The sequence below is a fragment of the Gobius niger genome (genome assembly GCF_951799975.1).
Source record: "Gobius niger genome assembly, chromosome: 5".
Taxonomy (NCBI): Eukaryota; Metazoa; Chordata; class Actinopteri; order Gobiiformes; family Gobiidae; genus Gobius; species Gobius niger.
The window spans coordinates 34,347,335-34,367,469 of NC_136856.1; the positions used below are offsets into that span (position 1 = coordinate 34,347,335).

General features: G+C 42.7%; 1 protein-coding gene across 1 annotated transcript; it reads left to right on the top strand.

Annotated features, from left to right (window-relative positions):
- The first annotated feature begins 44 nt into the window (after positions 1 to 44).
- tstd2 (thiosulfate sulfurtransferase like domain containing 2) lies at positions 45 to 18,821 on the top strand. Its single transcript, XM_079556420.1, has 9 exons — positions 45 to 271; positions 827 to 1,095; positions 11,736 to 11,844; positions 13,694 to 13,813; positions 15,488 to 15,593; positions 15,668 to 15,783; positions 15,866 to 16,024; positions 18,300 to 18,438; positions 18,581 to 18,821. The coding sequence occupies exons 1-9, from the start codon at positions 131 to 133 to the stop codon at positions 18,817 to 18,819; spliced, it is 1,398 nt and encodes a 465-aa protein (XP_079412546.1). The 5' UTR covers positions 45 to 130; the 3' UTR covers positions 18,820 to 18,821.
- Positions 18,822 to 20,135: the final 1,314 nt, after the last annotated feature.

Below are 20,135 nucleotides of genomic sequence, written 5' to 3' on the forward strand. Positions count from 1 at the left end.
CTCCTGGCGCGGAGACATGTTCCGTGTCCGGGCTGCACGCTACAGCCGACTGCCACAACACGCTTGTCTCGAGGAATTATTAGAACCTGAATGAATACTTTTTTTCTTTATATATATATGTATATATAGAATGGCATCAGATGGATTGATCTGCGCGGAGTTTGTGGGCTTGGATCTCGAGTCAACTGTCCCTAATAGTCAGCACATGTGTAAACAAGAGAAACAGCTGAGCGCTTCTCTGCGGAAACACTTCAGTCTGTGTCGGAGAAAGGTATACACTACGGTGACTTTTTTAATCTGGAAGGATTAGGATCTGGTAGGGGCTAAACTAGCAATATTTGGTAAATTATACGTATTTATTTGTTTATTTTTAATGTATGTTTAATATTTTTTATATGTTGTTCTATGTTTAATATTTTTTATATGTTGTTCTATACATAGTTAATTTAATTTTACTTTATTTATTTTTTCATTTTATTAAATAATATTTAATATTTGTTGTTCTATTTATACTCGCCACTCTGCTTGAAGGGAATAATGAATAGATTAATTTTGCAACATTAATTTGAAACTAACATCAGGACTGAACACTATTTCGTTGTACGGTTGTGACAAATAAAGCACTTACTACTCCAGCGAAATAGATAATTGTTTCTTGATGAAAGCACATATTAAGAGAGAAAACTGGCCCAAAAGCTCCAAATCAGAAAACTGAATAAACATAATTTGCCTGTGGTGGCTCCCCATACAATGTTCTATAAAATAAAAGTGAATTGGGCAACACTGAATATTTACATTGATGAATATTTCTCTTCTCACTCTGCAGTCCTTCGCTGCCTTTGTCGCTTCCAAGAAGGCTGCAGACCGAGAACACTGGCTCTGCTGCGGTCAGACCTTCGGCGAACACTCCTCCGTTCACAAGCACGTGGCCCGGTGCCATCATGCCGAGGTGGAGCAGGCGGCGCTGAGGGGCTTCGAGAGGGTCCAGAGGGAGACGGGAGCGGCAGGACCCGGGGCGAGACCTGAGCTGGAGACCACAGACCTGTCCTCCTGGACTCCGGACACCAGCCACCTGTCTGAGGAGCAGCTCACACGGTAGTCTACCGCCCTTCCCTTCTGCAGGCGTGACGACACTGGAAATAGGAGTCAAGTTCTGGCCTCTGTGGTGGCCTGTCCATGTGTGAAAAATGAAAACTTTTTCCTTCTGCGAGACGCCCGGTACGGAAGAGCGGAGAAATACATGCACGCTCAGTACAAAACTTTAGGGCTGGTTTTCTCAAAATTAGGTTTTTGCTCCACTCATGCAACAAGTTAGCCACTTTAGTAATGTTAAAGAATTAACAATGGTGTTCGAGAGTTGTCAGCAGTCTGGAAGTCTTATACAAGAGAAGTATTTACCACCGGTGCAGGACCCGGAGACATACACTCAAGACATTGCGCTAGTCCTACCATTCCAGTCTGTCTATGCTTCCACAGAAAAGGGATAAATACCCTCGAAGATTTTTTCATTTATGAGTAGTTTATTCAGAAACTAAACAAGATCCAAAATCCCACTGAAAAAGTCTTGTTACTAATATGTGTCAGAAAATTAGGGTTAACACCTTGGTTTTCCAATTCTGGAGAACGCTTACTTGAAAGAAACGACACAGAGATCAGTACTTTGGTTGGCTTGCAAGGGAGAATTGCAGTTCACCACAGCTACGCAGCGTGGTTCTCCTGCACCCATTCTCAACGAGTTATTTTCTGCACAGCCTTTTATTTAGTTTGTCCATAGCATATAACATATACAGAGGTGGAGTTACATTTTACATCCTCCAATACATCTCAGACACATGAATCACACTATTTTGTCTAAGTGGGGGAGGCCTAGTGCGTGCAAGGCCATCTGCTCTTAGTGACACACAGTTAGCCTGCACGCGCCAGGGCCCCCCTCCCTCTCGACGCCTTACTGTCTCCTTATTTCTGATAAAACAGTCTCTTACAGATATTAAGGGAACAATGTGACACTTATGCTAACCTTGCAGATAATTTCAAACACTTGATTATTGCATCATTCTTATACCAATAATTTTATTGCAGTTATTACCATATTTACAATTCTATTACATTTCCCTCCTGTTTATCAAAATGTTAGCATATTTTCTCACATCCAGATACACCATTCCTTCCAGATTTCAGTATACCCTTCATATTTTTTAACTAATGCTTTTTACACCCAGAGAGGTAATACCTAAGCAGTGTAATAATCGTCAGTTTCGGCTGTGCTATCTTCTGCTGGTACCAAAGCGTATGTGTGTGTGGTAAACTCACTCGATACTGCCTTCTCAATCGTACGTAAAATGACAGTTCTACACAAAGGTATACAACAACATCCGCAGAATACAAAAAAGGCTGTGATTGCTAACACAGTGGTCAGAAGAGGTCCTGCCACACTGCTCCATCTCCCAAAAAGCTTGTCAAACCACTCCTGTATTACGTTGCTTACCCCTGTATGTACTTTCAGAGTATTTGCCATGATTTTTAATTGTGTCAATGTATGTGTTAGGGACCCATCTGCTGCTGTATTGTTGGGAATGAATGTGCAACACTGGTCTCCAAATATGGAGCAGACTCCTCCTTTCTCTGCCAACAACATGTCCACTGCCATTCTATTTTGCCACGTCATTAAGGACGTGTGATGTAATTGACTCCCCAAACTTTGTCCTAAGTTATGGGTGAGATTGGTCAGACGTTGCATCTGGAAGTGCAGATAATTTATTCTGTCAACATTTTTGTTTGGAGTTACAGGGAATACTGCTGATATCAGTGGGAGGTTTTCAAACCCGGTGGCAATTTGATCCACCAATTTATACTCATTAGGGACCCCCCTTGGGACGCCAATTGCATCCATGTATGTGGTGTCGGGCGCCACAGGTAGCAGGACCACAGGTGAAGACGCTGTGTCACGCCTCCCCCTGGTCCCCCGTACCTGTGGGGCTGTGATAACCGTGGCAGGCCATATTAGGGACACATAGGCACAGCTCCCCGTACCGCTGGCTTCCATGTGACCTCGTAACATGTTGCCTCCACACCACCACCATACATCTTGTCGTTGTATAGTCAGCATGCCATTCCCTTTTAACTCCAAAGTCTTATTACACAGGTGCTTAGGCACCCTTCCAACGTCTATGCATGCAACATTAGATTGGCACGTGGTGATGTCGTAGCAGGTAAAGGTGGTGTCTGTGGGTAATGCAAAAATAGGTGGTTGTGTATTGCTGGTTACTTTTGGAAATGCTGTTTGATAGGTAGTGCACATGTTCCTATCACCTGTTCTGCTCGCTAGAGTGTGTGCACAAGATTCATTTACAGGTAATGCATTTACCAATAATAATTTGGGCATTGCTGTCATACATACCACACAATCCTGTCTTACCGCTGTGCCTACCCCCAATGCCTGTCGCACCCATTCATTGTCAGTCGAATTTAGCCCTGTTGCTGCATACATATAGTCAGATGAATCCATTGTGTCCGTGTCTATTGCAGTGATACCTGTAGTTAACCTTGTGTGAACAACCGTTTCTTTGCTTGGGACTGCCACAGCGCAGATGCTTATGTAACAAAACGGGTCTCTGCCGGTAGTGTACCAATAGAGTTTAAATAAAGGACACTGTGTAATGTTTTCCATGTGTTTCATGTTTACTGTCACTGATAAGTGTTTTGGTGTCTGTATGAGGACTATCCTGCCCGCCCACACTTTGGCCTGTGTTGATGCTGCCTTGGGTACCCACTGATCCCCTGAATTAGCCACCTCATTGTCCCATGAGTTCCCCCCTGGCAACACCACAGCATACACTATGTCATTTCTAATGTCTGCTTGATCTGACAACTTGATTTTTCTATGCACAAACTTATCATATGGCACTTGAAAGGTATAAGCTTTATTCACTGGTACACAAAATTTGAGCAGTGTTGACTCTGAGCTTTGAAAAGAACATGGATCAGATGACCATACGACCTGTTCCTTGTCGTCAGTGCCGTCCGCACCATGTGTCCACGCCAGGATGGTCACCAGGCCCCAATGGATGGCAAACGTGCTGATGATGACCAGGGGTTTTTTCCCTGAATTGGAAATGCCACTCATCGTCGCAGAGTAGTGATACTTTGCGCACCGTAGTACTCTGTTGTTGTCTCAGCTTACAAGAGAAGTCCTGCGTCTCTCCGGTTTTACTCACTCGACGTGGTGGGTCCAGAGATGTTCAGGTCTGGCAATTCCCGCAGCTTGCAGTGAGACAGGTGCACCCACGTGGTTCGTGCCTCCACCTTTACAGCTGTTGGTGTGGCCAGCAGTACTCGATATGGCCCCTCCCACCTTGGACTGTTCCACTTTGGCCTTTTCACAGCCTTGATGAACACCAGGTCCCCGATATTCACCAGCTGTGAGGATACAGTAGAATCGTTCGGAAGTTCGTGCATTTTATACAGTTCTCTCGTTAACATTGTCTGTTTCATATGCCATGATAAGTCCTTTGGTATATTGTCCTCTTTCTCTCGTACGTCAGCTAGTCCAGGAAGTCGCATTGGTCTGCCATGTATGATCTCAAATGGTGAGAGTGTCTGTCCTTCTGCAGGCATCATGTGCATATTCAATTTCACCAAGTCTATGCACTGTGGCCATGGTCTTCCCGTTTCTTTTACAGCTTTTGCTAGTTTGTTCTTTATAGTCCCGGATGGATGGAACGAGCAGTGATTTTTTAGGGTGATGTCGAGGTTCGTGGCCATCGTTGAGATTACCTCATTCACAAAATGGCTGCCGTTGTCTGATCGTATTATTTCTGGGATGCCAAAAGTTGGTACTATATGTTTACATATTGCTTTGGCTACTGTCATGGCATCTGGTGTTGCTGTTGGGAATATTTCTATCCATTTTGAAAATGCATCTATTATTACCAAACAGTACTGTACTCCTTGTACTTTGTCTAATTGTATGTAGTCCATATGTATTACTTGAAAGGGGTATTTTGGCTCTGGGAATCTACCCCTCTTTGGCCTCATGTTTCCTTGAGTATTGTTCATTGTGCAGATTAAACACAGCTTGCAAAATTTCTTTGTATACGTATTGAAACCATAGGTGTGGTAATATTGTTCAACTAGTGCCACCATCCCTCCTGTTGAGACATGGCATGCCCCATGGCTCAATTCAGCAGCCCATTTGAAAAGTGATTTAGGTAACCAGGGTTTACCATCGGGCCCTCTGTACACTTTGTCTTTTAAAAGTGCACCTTTTGCGATCCATACTGTCTTTTCTGATTGTGGTGCGTCATTTTGGTGTTGCTTCAAAATGTCTAAAGGGTCAGTGTCTTCCTGTTGTTCTGTGTACATGACAATTATCCCAGATGCTGCTTTTTTAGCGGTGTCGTCGGCCAGATTGTTTCCGAGTGTTATGGGATCTGTCCCCTGTTTGTGAGCTTCACATTTACAAATGGCCAATTTTGATGGCAGATGTATGTTCTCTAATAATTTCTTAAGTAATCCCCTATGGGTTACTGGTTTCCCTGTAGTAGTTTTGAAACCTCTTAAGCTCCATTGCTTGCAAAATGTATGTGCAGAGCCGTATGCATATTGACTGTCAGTCCAAATTGTTACAGCTTTGTTTGCATATAAGCGACACGCCTTCACTAAAGCAGCCAGCTCAGCTGCTTGTGCTGATAGATTGCTTGGTAATTTTAGTGCTTTGATAACTGTGTCATTTGTTGTAATTGCATAGCCTACGTTATTGTTCCCTTTTTGGTCTTTACTGGCGGAACCATCTATAAAAATAGTATCACCGACTGTCAGTGGGGTATCCAGAAGGTCTGCTCTAGTCTTATATTCAGTTTGTGCTAAATCTACACAATTATGGGGATCACCATCCCCGGGAAGAGGCAGTAACGTTGCTGGATTGAACCCTGCGCACCGCGCTAGTGTCAAATGTGGTTGTGAGAGCAACACTGCTGTACACATAAGGTGTCTGGCTGGTGACAGGAAGGTCATGTTGGTTTGCAGAAGTAGTGCTGAAACAGCGTGTGACACTTTAAGAGTCAGTGGATGAAACAGTACTACTTCTGCTGAGGCCTGTACAGCTGCTGCTGCTGCTAGCACAGCCTGTACACATGGAACAGTGGCCCTAGCTACTGGGTCCAATTGTACGGAGTAATATGCCACTGGACGCATTTTAGAACCGTATTTTTGCATTAATACTGACGTCATAAATCCATTTCTGCAGTCTACTGTTTGTATAAATTGTTTTTCATAATCCGGTATGGCTAACGCCCCCGTGTCACACAGGTGTGATTTAATTTTTTCAAATGCTAAATCCGCCTCTTCATTCCACGTTAATTTATCCGTCATGGCTAACTTTTGTTTGAACATCATGTTTTGCAGGGGTTTTACGATCTCCGCATATCCCAGAATCCACATGCGACAATAATTGCTCAAGCCCAAAAAGGACATCATTTGCTTTTTAGTTGTGGGCTTTGGAGCCACTCTGATTGCTTCCTTTCGAGCATCATCAACCGTCCGGCCTTCCGCACTTAGGGTGTGGCCTAGATATTTCACTTGGGGTTTCCAAAGTTGGAGTTTGTTTTTGCTCACTTTGTTTCCTGTTTTATACAGATGATTTAGCAGCGCCAGTGTGTCCGCAATACATGCTTCCTTTGTCTCACTTGCCACCAATAAATCATCCACAAACGACAGGATCTGTGAATGTTCAGACGGTTGATGTTGCGCTAGACAATTTGACATTTGTTGTGCAAAAATTGTGGGCGATTCGCAGAACCCCTGGGGTAACCGCGTAAATGAGAGCTTTTCTCCTTCAAATGTGAATCCAAACCATGTTTGGGCCTTTTTTGACAATGGAATTGAGTAGAATGCATTTGCCAAATCAATCACACTGAAATATTTTGCAGTTGGTCGGATACTGTTGAGCAACGTATGTGGATTTGGGACATTCGGCGACCTCTGTTGTACAGCTTCGTTTACTGCACGCAAATCCTGTATCATTCTCCATGCCACAGAGGGTGGTGCTTTCTTTACTGGAAATATAGGTGTGTTGCACTGTGCTGTAGGGCATGGAATAATTATTCCTGCTTTCTTTAGATCTTCTATGACTGGTTTAATCCCTGCAATTGCGTCTGGTTTTAAAGGATATTGCTTAATTCTTGGCCTATATTCAGTTTTTGGGGTGATTTCTACTGGGCTAGCTCCTTTCATTAGTCCTACGTCAGTGGGTCCTTTACTCCATAAATCGTCAGGAATCTGTTTTACACAGTCTTCCTCCTCCTCTGTTAGGGAGTATACAGAAACCTCCTCCATTACTCACATCTCTACACTGTCTTTTAAATGCACAGCGGGTGTGGTGGTTACCCGCATGGAAAGTGGTGTCCTATACCAGGATGTTCGTTTGCTATATTCTTCCTTTCCCTTTCCTGTTTGTGTCCAGTCTTTTGTCCATCTATTGCTGCGTGCAAGTGTTCCTAGTTCTGACCAGTATCTGTCTTTTCTTTTAGTCAATGACACGTGTCTGCTGTCGTAGTATGGCATCAGCTGAGTCACTGTTTCAGTCACGTCTATGTCACAGTACGAGTCCTGTTCGTTGTAGTACAGATACGTCAATGTAACTACCTGGGGTCCCAGATCTCTGGCTGCTTTGTCATAGTCATAATCTGGCCCTGGACTTTGTTTTAACCGTAACGTCATGTGTAATTGATCCCTTTCCATTACATCTCGTGGTTTCTTTGTCAACTGTTTCGCAAGTTCAAGTAGGGTGTCAGAGGTCTGGGCTGGGTCTCTGTGTGGTAAGTCTAGTGACCACCAATAGTATGGTAAGCCCTTTCCTTCCACTACATAGGCTTCTGAGATGGGGGTGTTCAGAGGATGCTTCACTACCTTCAAAACCCCCTCCATTGTTGGTACTATGGCCATCTCGAGAGCGGTCATTACTTCTCTTCCCAACAGGTTGTGTGGGCAGCTTGGTGCCAACACTACAGATGCACTTATCTCTTCGCCTGTCTCCTCCCACTTAAATGTAGTCGCTACACTCATATTGCTAGTCTTCGCTTCTCCATTTGCTGACATCATCCTGATAGTCTGTGAGCCTTTAGTTGTCACTGAGATATCTCGTAAGACTGTTCTTTCTGCTCCTGAGTCGACTAGGAATATGAGTGGGACGCCGTTGACCATGAGGGTTACCTCTGGCCTTTGTTTGTTATTGACTAGCTCTAAATTTAAAAACATTTCTGTCTCTGTGTTGTCTTCCCCTTCTGCCCCTGTGATAACACCTGCTGCTGCAGCACACTCTCCCTTTTTGTCTTTGCAGTTCTTACAACAATTTCCTTGACAATTTTCTCCTAGTCATGCCTGTCCCTCACTGTCTTCTTCATCTTCACTGTCACCTTTGGCCTTGCGCTTATAACAGTTCCTGGCTAAATGTCCCTTTTTGTGGCAAACAAAACATCTTCCCTCTCTCCAGTCCTGAGACTTCTGTGGATCATCCTCGTCATTTTCTTTCTTTCCTCCGTTTCTTTTCTCATTACTTCTTCTCCCTGATTTCCCTTTTTTGCCTGTACTTTTCTGTGACAGGGCCTCTGATGAAACTATGACATATGTTTCTGTGGCTGCTCTGTTCTTCTCTTTTTCTTTTTCCACTTTTTCTGCATGTATGGCTTGCTCCATAAACTGATCTAGGCTCCCTGTAGTCATATGCACATAGTTCTTGCTAATCCAGTGTTTGATGGCTGGTCTAAACCCGTCACATATGGCCTTCTTTAATTGCTGTTGATATGCACTCTGTACATCTGCACTCTCGGGGATACCACTGTGATCTCTGAAAATCCCTGTCATTTTGCACCTAAACTCCTGTACGGTGTCTGTGTCTTTTTGTTTAGTGTTGTGTATGGCGGCATAGTCAGTTTTTCGTTTATACACTACCTTTGCCCTTCCCCACAACCCTCCATCAGCTCCCAGTGACAATTTTGCTATGCTGTCGGCTGTAAATGGTGTTGGTGTCGCCCCTGTTAGCGGGGTCCAATCTCCCTGTATATGAATATACTGCAACCCAAACACGCGCCTGAAACACTGCTCCATTTCTACACCATTCAATCTGTGATTTGTGATAATCAGCTCCAGTACTTTCAAGGTTTTGTCAATGTTTACTTTTGGGTCAGGGACTTCCTCCAAGACTTCTCTTACGTCTTTCATTGTCCATGTGCGATACACTTGTTGTGTCCCTCCTCGTCCATCTGGGACCTCAATCATGGGACAAAATTGCCCTTCTTCCACATTGGTCCCGTATCTTTCAGGTTGTTTTAGTTCATCACGTTTTCTTAAATTTGCTCGATTGTAGTGGGGCTGATTAGCACTATTGGGCTGTATAGGCATGGAGCCAGTGTCACAGTCGGCCAGACTTGGGTACAGTACACTGCTTGTTCCCTGATTGTATGGTGGGGGTCTACCTGCCTGCTCATTTGTGTTACCTGTGTATGAGTCAAAACTACGAGTGTCGTGGTCTTGTATTTCGTCTGCAGAATGTGCCAGGAGGGAAATATTTTTTCATCCATTTCACATCTGTTAAGTCTTTATCACTTGATTTTACTGAACGAGGTGTAACCTCATGGTCAGCCATTATGTGGTCTGGTCGTCTGGGGAAAATGCTACGTGCTCTGCCAACGGACCCAATGTCAAGCTTCTAGTGGCTCCCCTGTTGGTTACCACCGGACATTAGCTAGGTGTTCAAGATTCACACCCGTTGACAAATTTTAGATTCCTCAGATTAACGCCTTTTGACCCTAATAGAATTAACAGTGCTCACACAGATTCACAGGGAAAAAAAAATTACAATATAGCACGTCGTTAATTCTCATTCATTCAATCATACTTTTCATTCCTGTTGTCTGTCTTGACCACTCTGTCTTGAGCTTGGTTGTACGTTTCGTTCAGTTCGTCTGTCTTGACTACTCTGTCTTGAGCCTGATCGCTCGTACTTCAACCAGTATGCATATAGCGCTTATATGTCTCACTCTGTCACACAAAGTTATCTGACCTCTGTCCTTGTCGCTCGTTCTCCTCTGGCTCGGATGACGAACCGTCTCCGCGGAGAATGAGGTGAGATGGACGGCCACTGGAAGGTGGACTTCTCTCGTTGCTGTACAGACTTCGCCAATCGCCGTTCACCCTCCACGAAGATCAGCTGTCATCCGGCTCGAAGGACCATCTGTATGTCAGAAAATTAGGGTTAACACCTTGGTTTTCCAATTCTGGAGAACGCTTACTTGAAAGAAACGACACAGAGATCAGTACTTTGGTTGGCTTGCAAGGGAGAATTGCAGTTCACCACAGCTACGCAGCGTGGTTCTCCTGCACCCATTCTCAACGAGTTATTTTCTGCACAGCCTTTTATTTAGTTTGTCCATAGCATATAACATATACAGAGGTGGAGTTACATTTTACATCCTCCAATACATCTCAGACACATGAATCACACTATTTTGTCTAAGTGGGGGAGGCCTAGTGCGTGCAAGGCCATCTGCTCTTAGTGACACACAGTTAGCCTGCACGCGCCAGGGCCCCCCTCCCTCTCGACGCCTTACTGTCTCCTTATTTCTGATAAAACAGTCTCTTACAGATATTAAGGGAACAATGTGACACTTATGCTAACCTTGCAGATAATTTCAAACACTTGATTATTGCATCATTCTTATACCAATAATTTTATTGCAGTTATTACCATATTTACAATTCTATTACAATATGTCAATGAAATAAAACCATACATTTAACCCTAGAACAATATCACTCATATTCAAAACACCATCACTAACACCGGGAGATTTTTTACCACGAGATAATACACCCACGTCATATATGTAAAAACATGACGATATATGACAAATTTGAGTAGTGTTCTTTTATATTAAACTGTGTCATGTCTAACCATATGAAAATCCTCCAAAATTCCTGGAAAATGATGAATTTGGGAACAAAAAGGTACTAAAAAAAAAAAAAATGAAGATGGAATCGTGTTTTTTGGTCCACCCATTCCTCGGGTATTTGAGACTTCACTGGTGAAGGTTCTACCCTAACCCTGTGTAGAATCCACCCGAAATCTATTTTACACCCAAACATGTGCCTGTAGAAAAAAGTGTGTTTTGTATTAGGAGAACACCCAGGCCATCGAAGATCTCAAAGACAATGCTGAAGCTGCCCAGAGACCCAGGACACTCAGATAAACGCAGCCTAATGAAAATCACATATATGTATTTGCTCTGGTGAAATACACCTGGGAATAGTGTTCTAGGGTTCAAGGGACTAGATGGAAGTTGTTATTTTTTAAATTGCTCCTGCCACCTCAGGTCTTATGTGTAACTGCAGTCTCTATGTTAATTTTCGAGGCAGTTGTGGTGAATAGGTCTGGGCTCATTCTACACATTAGCACATTGCTGGAGCGTGTAGGGGGTAGAAAATCCCTTTAAATCTGGGTACAGCATATCTATTATTTAGATTTCGTGGCTTATTTTTATATGAAAACATAAAATGACAGAACACTTGCAATACATTATTTTCTCATATTTATATCAGTAATGTTCAGCAAAAGATTCAACCTGATGTCTCTAAATGTAATGTTTTTCTCTATTCACCTGCAGTGTCTTACAAACAATCAAGCCTTTAGTCCTAATACTGTGCTCTAACATGACGTATCTCCCCACGTGCTCCTGTTGCAGCGGCCCGGGCAGAGTTCTGCTGTATTACTGCTACACTGATGTTGCAGACCCACAGGCCGTCTGTGCCTGGCAGAAACAACTGTGTGAGAAGCTCCACCTAACGGGGAAGGTGAGTCCGACCACTCTAAAGCACTGTCATTTACGGACTATAATCACACGCTTTGAACCTTACAGCTTTTACAACGAGGCCGGTAATTTATATAATGTTACGTTCATACTGATCATTGTGTCATGTCATCAATAACAAAGTACCTGGGTCCATCAATTACTAATGAAAGAAGAACAGATGGCAAACCCTATCGCTAAGCATCATGGGATTTGCAGCAAAAATAAACTCATAGAGATTTTAAAAGGTGAAATACTGGAGTCATTGTTCACATATAACCACATGTCGTGTGTTTTTAAAGAGCCAAACATATAGGTGGTCCAATATACGCACGAATAACAAACTTTTCTTCTGCATCAAAAGTTACATAATATACCATTAAACAAAAGAAAATGTGCAATATTATTTCAACTCCTAAGTTTTTGTTATTAATCGAAAGCCATATAAAAACCCCTTTCTAATCTCCTGCAGCACAGCTAAATGGGAACAGTGAGTGCATGTGAGTCTGTGGGGCAGAGACCTGGCTCAAGCTAAAAAAGCCTCAGTTACCGCCCCCATGTTCCTGCTCCCGACTGCGGCTATCAGACCCAATATCTTCCCGATGTTATCACGCAGATGTCGGTTAATCCATTACATCAGTCCAAAAGGGTTCCTGATACTACTAATTTACAAATGAAACACTTCCTGTAGTCCTTGGTCAGGTCGATCGTTTAGAAAAGTATATGCAAACACTTACAGAATGAATGGAATGTGAATTAAAGGGACTATACAGAATTATGTATTCCCCCCTCACCCCTACATGTTCCAGCCATGTCCTAATGTGTAGAATGAACCCAGACCTGTTCACCACAACTGCCTCTAAAATCCTGCACTGTCACTCAAAAAGTTGTTACTTTCGGGTCCGAATTGCGGTCATGCACGAGCTTAATATAGAAGGTGCAGTTACACGTATGACCTGAGGTGGCAGTAGTGAGTATAAAATGGCGAACTTGCATCCAGCCCCTTTAAAGGAATAGGCCACCGTTTTTACATACTGAGATATGTTCTTACCTTAGCTTTGACGAGTTCTTTAGGACCTGTCTGGTCTTCACCCGTGCCTTCAATCACGTAAACACAGCGCAGACGGTGTTAGCATTTAGCCTCTCCCTCTCTCCACTATAGCTCCAAAACAGGTCAAGATAGAAGCTACCAAGCTCTTCCACCAGGAGTAGTTTGGCATCCGCACAGTAAAGTGAAGATTACTGCGCAGTAAAGTGAAGATTACTGCGCGGATTTCGAACTACTCCTGGTATTATTACGCCTTACAATATAGTTCCCCCTTTTATCCGCTTAGAAAATCCTCATTGTTTAATTTTGTGTAACTATACTTTGTAGTGTTACACTTCACGTAACCATATTTAAATAGGGAAAACGTGGAAGAGCTTGGTAGCTTCTATCTTGACCTGTTTTGGAGCTATAGAGGAGAGGGGGAGAGGCTAAATGCTAACGCCGTCTGCGCTGTGTTTACGTGACTGAAGGCACGGGGGAAGATCAGACAGGTCCCAAAGAACTCGTCAAAGCTAAGGTAAGAACATATCTCAGTATGTAAAAACGGTCGCCTATTCCTCTAAATGACCAATTTGTACATTTCAAATTGTCAAGCGTCACATACTGTACATCTCTAGCTTTGTAGCCACGTCACTTCCTGGTCTGACTGGAAAGTGTTACCCCCAGAGCAGGAGCTGAGACAGTCCCTCGAAAAGTGTCCCCGTCCCAGTTCTCTCCTGTCTAATAGCGATGATCAAAAGGAGGAAACAGCACCAAGAACTGCTCAACTAACGATGAATCCCATGCTGCTGTGCGTGTGCTGTAGGTGAGAGTGGCATCAGAGGGCATCAATGGCACCGTGGGCGGCTCTTGCGTTTCCACTCAAGTCTACATCCAGGCCATGTGCTCCAGCCCAGTCTTCAACATGAGCAGAGACGACTTCAAGGTTAGTGGCTCACTGTGAGTGGAAAAGTGGGTGGTCCTCTTTTCTCCAAGTCGTACTATATCTAGTAGGACTTATCTGTCTGGAACAACCTGCCAGAGGAGCTCAGGGCTGCAGAGAACGTTCAAGAGCAGGCTCAAGAACCACCTTTTTTCATCTTTTTTCTTGCTAGGCCTATTTATTTATCTCCAGCACCTTATAATTATTGATTGACTGCGGAATTCTTCCGCAGTCAATTATTGGTTTTCATGTTCTTTATTATTATTCCTCTTCCATCTTTTTCCCGATTTTCTAGAGCTTTCAGCACCTTCATGCTTTGTGCAATTTATGCAAGTTATGCATCAAAATGTTCCGCATGTTGAGGAGAAGGGTGCTATTACTTTTGGGGCTTCTGCAACTTATGGTTTTTCCGCAATCGGCCAAAATGTCGGAGATTTTTCCCATTGACTTATAATGGGGCTGCCGCAAATCCATGCTTTTCTGCACTTTTTTCTGCATTTTATGCAATTTCTGCACTTTGTGCATGTTCAGCTTATGCAACTTGTGGGTTTTGAGAAAAAATTGTCCTTCTGCAGTTTTCCAGTTTTTTTATACAGGAGTTTGAAATTTTTGAATTGGTGTGTATGTGGGAATCCAGCCAATGGGGAGACTCCAGGCCTTTCAGCCATTTGTGCAGCTTCTGCCAATCAAGCACTTTCAACAGTTTGACCAGTTTATGGAATATAAAAGTTTATGCAATATGAATAATTTATGCAAAGTAACCACTTTATGGGATTTAACCAGTTAATGCATTTTAAAGCGTTTATGCAACTTAAGAGTTTATGCCATTTAGGATTTATGAATTTTAAAGAGTTTATGCAATTTACATAATTTATGCAAAATAACCCATTCATGCATTTTACCACTTTATGCAGTTCATGCAACATGACATTTTATGCATTTTACCAATTTATGTAAATTAGATTATGCAAATTAAGCAATTTATGCAATTTGAACAGTTTATGCAATTTCTGCATTCGCTTCCCGCAATTCCGCAGTCAATCGCAATGGCGCAGCCATTGCATTTCTAGTTTTAATAGTTATTAATATTTTTTTTGTATTTATGTAGTTTACCTCTCGGTATTGGAGTGATCCCCTTATTCAATTTTATTTATTATTTATTTTAAAAATGTTTAGGCTCTCCCAGTTTCCTCTGGAGCAGGCTCTGCCTCGGGAGCAGTGACTGGCTGTGGCTGCTGGGGTGCTGTCCTGTGGGTTGTGGAAGTGTGGCGTTTCTACCACACTTTTTCCGGGCACCCTGTGTTGGTGCCCTGTGGCTGCATCTGAGGTGCTGCTCCCAATGCAGACGGCTCCTTGTATGTGCCAAAGCACACTCATTCTGATAAAAACAGAGCTTCCTGTGACTTAAAGAACCCTGAAGATGCTGGTACTGAGTCCGTCCAGTTTGCTGCATGTGTGCCCTTCCTGCCAACATTTCGGTCTGCAGCTATGAATGCAACATGTCTTTGATACCAAAAAGATATAGAGACACTTTTAGCTTTGACAAAAGGGTTTTGAAGGCTGTCCATCATTTTCGGACAGAAATAGCTGTTTATGATTATGTCTGACAAAATGATGGAGGGAAATGATCCCTAGTGAAACCGCTGGTTCTGATATAACACTGTGTTTTCTCTTTAGACGAGTGATGGAGGAGCGGAGTGTTTCACAGAGCTGAAGGTGGGGGTCTACAGAGAAATCGTCCCGATGGGAGTGGACCCTTGCTTACTCTCGTACCGTCTGGCAGGTGCATGTCAGAACTTTATACCTCTTTAAAATATAGCAAAACCGTCTGTCTAATTTAACTAATGTGTGGCTCAGGAACCCCTTTGGAGCCGGAGGAGTTTCACAAAGAAGTGGAGGCCTTGTTGTCTGAAGGCGACAGCGGCGCAGACACCGTTCTGCTGGACTGTCGCAACTTCTATGAGAGTAAAATAGTAAGATAATGGTCATCTTCTCCTTTAGTGTTAAGTTTTCAGTTAAAAACTAACACTGTTCTTCTCTCGCCGAATGCTCCAGGGTCAGTTCACTCACTGTCTGGCTCCCAACATTCGAAAGTTCAGCTACTTCCCCGACTACGTGGACCAAAACCTGGATCTGTTCAGGGACAAGAGAGTGCTGATGTACTGCACGGGGGGGATCCGCTGTGAGCGCGCCTCGGCCTACCTGCGCACTAAGGTACTCGAAGTTACTTTGCATTTAAAATACCTGCCAGTAAAACATTATTTCCATGAGTCCAGATTTAGCCTGTTTTATTCAACAGGTTTGACTGACTGACAGGCTCAGACTCAGTTTTCATAGTAACTAAACTTAGCCACACTTGTTATAGTTCATGACACAAAATAAGCTTAGATTTACACTGCGTTCCAAATTATTATGCAAATTGGATTTTTGTGTCAAAAAGGTAAAAAAACAACAATAATAATGAAACTCATGGATGATATCGTGTCTTGGGGCTCTATGAATCACTGACATTAATCTCAGAGACCTGGGATGATTAGTTTGCAGGTTAAGCCCAGTTAAGGGAAAAACTACTGAAAAAGGGTGTTCCACTTTATTAAGCAGATCATCATTTTTAAGCAATATGGGAAAGAAAAAGGGTCTTTCTGCTGATGAAAAGCGTGAAATAGTTGAATGCCTTGGTCTAGGTATGAAAAACTTCGATATTTCATTAAAGATTAAGTGTAATCATAGAACTGATAAGAGATTTGTGGATGATTCAGAGCAAACTCCGGTTTGTGCAGATAAAGGCACAATATGGACGGTTTCTGCCAGACAAACACATCAGATTAAGAGAACAGATGCCACAAAGCAGCATACAGGTATTTGAAGCTGCTGGTGCCTCTGGAGTCTCCCAAACATCAAGGTGTAGGACCCTCCAGAGGCTGCAGTTGTGCATAAACCTTCTATCCGGGCCTCCCCTAAACTGTTTATTGAATGTTCATGAACAAAAACGGCTGCAGTGGCTCAGAAATACATGAGGACTCATTTTCAAACAGTTTTGTTCACTGATGAGCGCCGTGTAACCCTGGATGGTCAGATCAATGGAGTAGTGGATGGTTGGTGAATGACCACAATGTCCCAACAAGGCTGTGACGTCAGTAAGGAGGTGGCGGAGTCATGTTTTGGGCCAGAATCATGGTGAGAGAGCTGGTCGGCCCCATTAGGCCCTTTTAGGCTCCCTGAAGGTGTGAAAATGACCTTTGAAATATATGTGGAGTTTCTGACTGACCACTGTCTTCTATGCTACAAAAAGAAGAGCCGTGCTTTCCCGAACAAAATCCTCTTCATGCATGACAACGCACCATGTCCTGCTGTAAAGAAAACCTCTGCATCACTGGCTGATATGGGCAAAAAGGAGAGACACTCATGATGTGGACCCCCTCCTTTCCTGACCTCAACCCTGTTGAGAACCTTTGGAGCCTCAACAAAAAAAAACTTCTATGAGGGTGGGAGGCAGTTTTCATCCACAGCAGCTCTGGGAGGTTATTCTAACATCCTGCAAACAAATCCAAGCAGAAACTGTCCAAAAACTTACAATTTTAATGGATTTAAGAATTTTGAAGCTGCTCAAAGAAGGTCCTATGGTAAAATATAACTTGACCTGTTAATATTTTTTTGATTGAAATAGGATTTGATTTCAGTAAATATGACCTCCTAATGCTACAAATACAACAAATGACCATTTTCAGTTAATTACAAGCTTTAAAATGTATTGAAACGATGAGTTGCATAATAATTTGGAACGGTGGATTTTGAGGTTTTTACTATATTTATTTTTGAAAAAAATACTGTTATCACTAGGAAATTTTTTCCACCACATTTAAATGATCGTCCACCAGGTAAAGACTTAAAAATTATGCTGACTCTCATTTGAGTTGACAATTTAGAAAATCTTAGAAAAATGTAATTTGCATAATAATTTGGAACGCAGTGTACAAGACAGCCTGAGTCTGAAAGAGCAGAGCATTATGAAGCCTAAAAGAAAACTAAATAAGGCACTTTACTGGTTCTCTTCTCTTCTCATCTGGATCGGTGTTGTTTACATCAATGATGATGGAATGTTTTTGTTTAGGCCCCATTTTTTTCCTGACGTGAGAGAACACAACGCTCCGTGTGACAGATGGGGAGAGTGGCCGCTGTAGGAAAAGCCCTGTTCACAATTTTATTTGTGCCGATACTGGTGGAATCTGTCAAAAGCTTGATACAACCTGTCAATCTTCAACCCAATTTCAAACACTTATCAACCTATATTCATTTGTTGAAATACTAATTATTATAAAAAAAATGTTTTGCTGAAACTGACTTAGACTAAACATATAGACAAAACCTTTGGAATTTTTGTCGACTAAAACTGTCACTTTTATAAATGACTAGAATGTGATTAAGACTAAAAAGTATTTTTGTACAAAGGACTAAGACTAAAGCTAAAAAGGCCCTGTCCTGTCCTCAGGAGGTGTGTAAGGACGTGCTGCAGCTCCGAGGGGGGATCCACAGGTATCTGGAGCAGTTTCCTGAGGGACATTATCGAGGAAAACTCTTTGTATTTGACGAGCGCTACGCCATTTCCTTTAACGACGACGTCCTCTCAGGTACACTGTGCCTACTGTCAAATTAAGAATACTTATTATTTATCGCCTGTGTCTATGCTTTCATGCAGTGTCCAAGTCCACTTTGAACTTAGTCCACCTGTCACTCATTGTGTCTAACCTGTCCCTGTGTGTCCGTGTCCAGACTGCAGGTACTGTGGAGCCCCCTGGGACCAGTACGAGCTGTGTTCCTCTGCCTCCTGTCGGCAGCTGGTGCTCTCCTGTCCGGGCTGCAGACAGCGAGGACTAACCGCCTGCTGCCCCACCTGCCAGAGCAACGACTCGGCCTCAGCCCTGCACCTGAAGGAGGAGTGTGAGTGCACGGCGGCCAGGCCGAGGATCCCGCTGGACATCTGCACCACAGGGCAGGACAGTCAGGACTGACTTCACCTGATCCTGTCACTGCTCAGATTGCCTCCTTTGAAAGTGTTTCACACAAGTGCCATGCACTTTCGTGATGCACTGAAATCAAGGCTGAATAACTTTTATTTTCAACTTTATTAACAAAAACAATATTGGAAGTGTGCTGTTTTACCACAAAATTCGCCAGATCATACATAGATTAAAAAACTAAAATCTAAATCTGTTTTATTATTTTGTTGTAGACTGTGTGTGCTATTTTATCATTATTTGTTTTGTTTGTCACAGTGAGAGTAAATAGTACATACCCTCCACCGTTAACATTTATGGACAGACTTTGATTCAGGGTTGCGCTGCATCGACTTGCTCCTCCACGCCATGGGCCCGAGCGCAGAGGCTCAGCCCAGACCAGAGACACTAGAACCTGGGCAGCGGTGGCACAGAGATGCTCATGGTGTTATGTTTTTGATACAACGTGTACTGGGACTCACAGGCCTCCTGATACATGAATATTTTGGGCGTTTCATTCAAATGATGCTAGTTTTCTGCTGCCTCATCTGTCATCAGCTGCTCATACCTACAGCAGGATTGGAGCAGTACGCACAGGTTCATAAATGCCACATGCCCTCCAGCGTAGAATCATAATACACTAAAACACGCCATTTTTGTGCGCAATGTTGATAAATGAGAGCCAGTATGTGGGAAATGTCTCAACCATGTCAGATTGGAACACTTTGCGTACAAATTCTCATCATGTATCCTTTTAATAAAAGTTTCCAAACTCAATTATCAATAGTTTTACATGTTTTATGATCAAAAGTGCTTTTCTACCAGGGTTTCCCGCAGCACTTTCCTGTTTAGGCGGCCGCCTAAACTACACCTAAGTTCTAACTAAGTTCTTCAAAAAATAAAAATTAAAACTTTTTTTTGTATTTATCAATTATTTTGTTAAATAATTGTTTAATGCAGTAAACAGAGTCTGGTGGAGAAACCACCAACTACCGAATTTCCTGGGGAAACTCTGTCTACTATTGTCATACGTCTGTCTTTGCCTAATGAAGCCAGTCTTGTCTTTGTTTGTGAATGCTGTGATTATTTATTTACTCATTATTTTTTCTATTATAATACTTTATATATAATACTTCAAAACTTCCCCAAGGCCCGGAAATAGAATTTTATAATTCCATGACTTTTCCAGGATTTCCATGACTGTTTGAACTCTGAATGACGGATATAAAAAGGTCATCACTGATTTGTTTATGATCTTGTCCATCAAATTGACGATGAGAAATTATCCCTAGAGAAACTACTGGTTTAACGATACCCAGCCCTATCAATAA

Coding starts and splice junctions, on each gene's coding strand:
- tstd2 (XM_079556420.1), top strand. CDS start 131: ATGGCATCAGATGGATTGATCTGCGCGGAGTTTGTGGGCTTGGATCTC. Junction 11,845..13,693: donor AGCTCCACCTAACGGGGAAG/GTGAGTCCGACC, acceptor CGTGTGCTGTAG/GTGAGAGTGGCATCAGAGGG. Junction 18,439..18,580: donor TAACGACGACGTCCTCTCAG/GTACACTGTGCC, acceptor GTCCGTGTCCAG/ACTGCAGGTACTGTGGAGCC.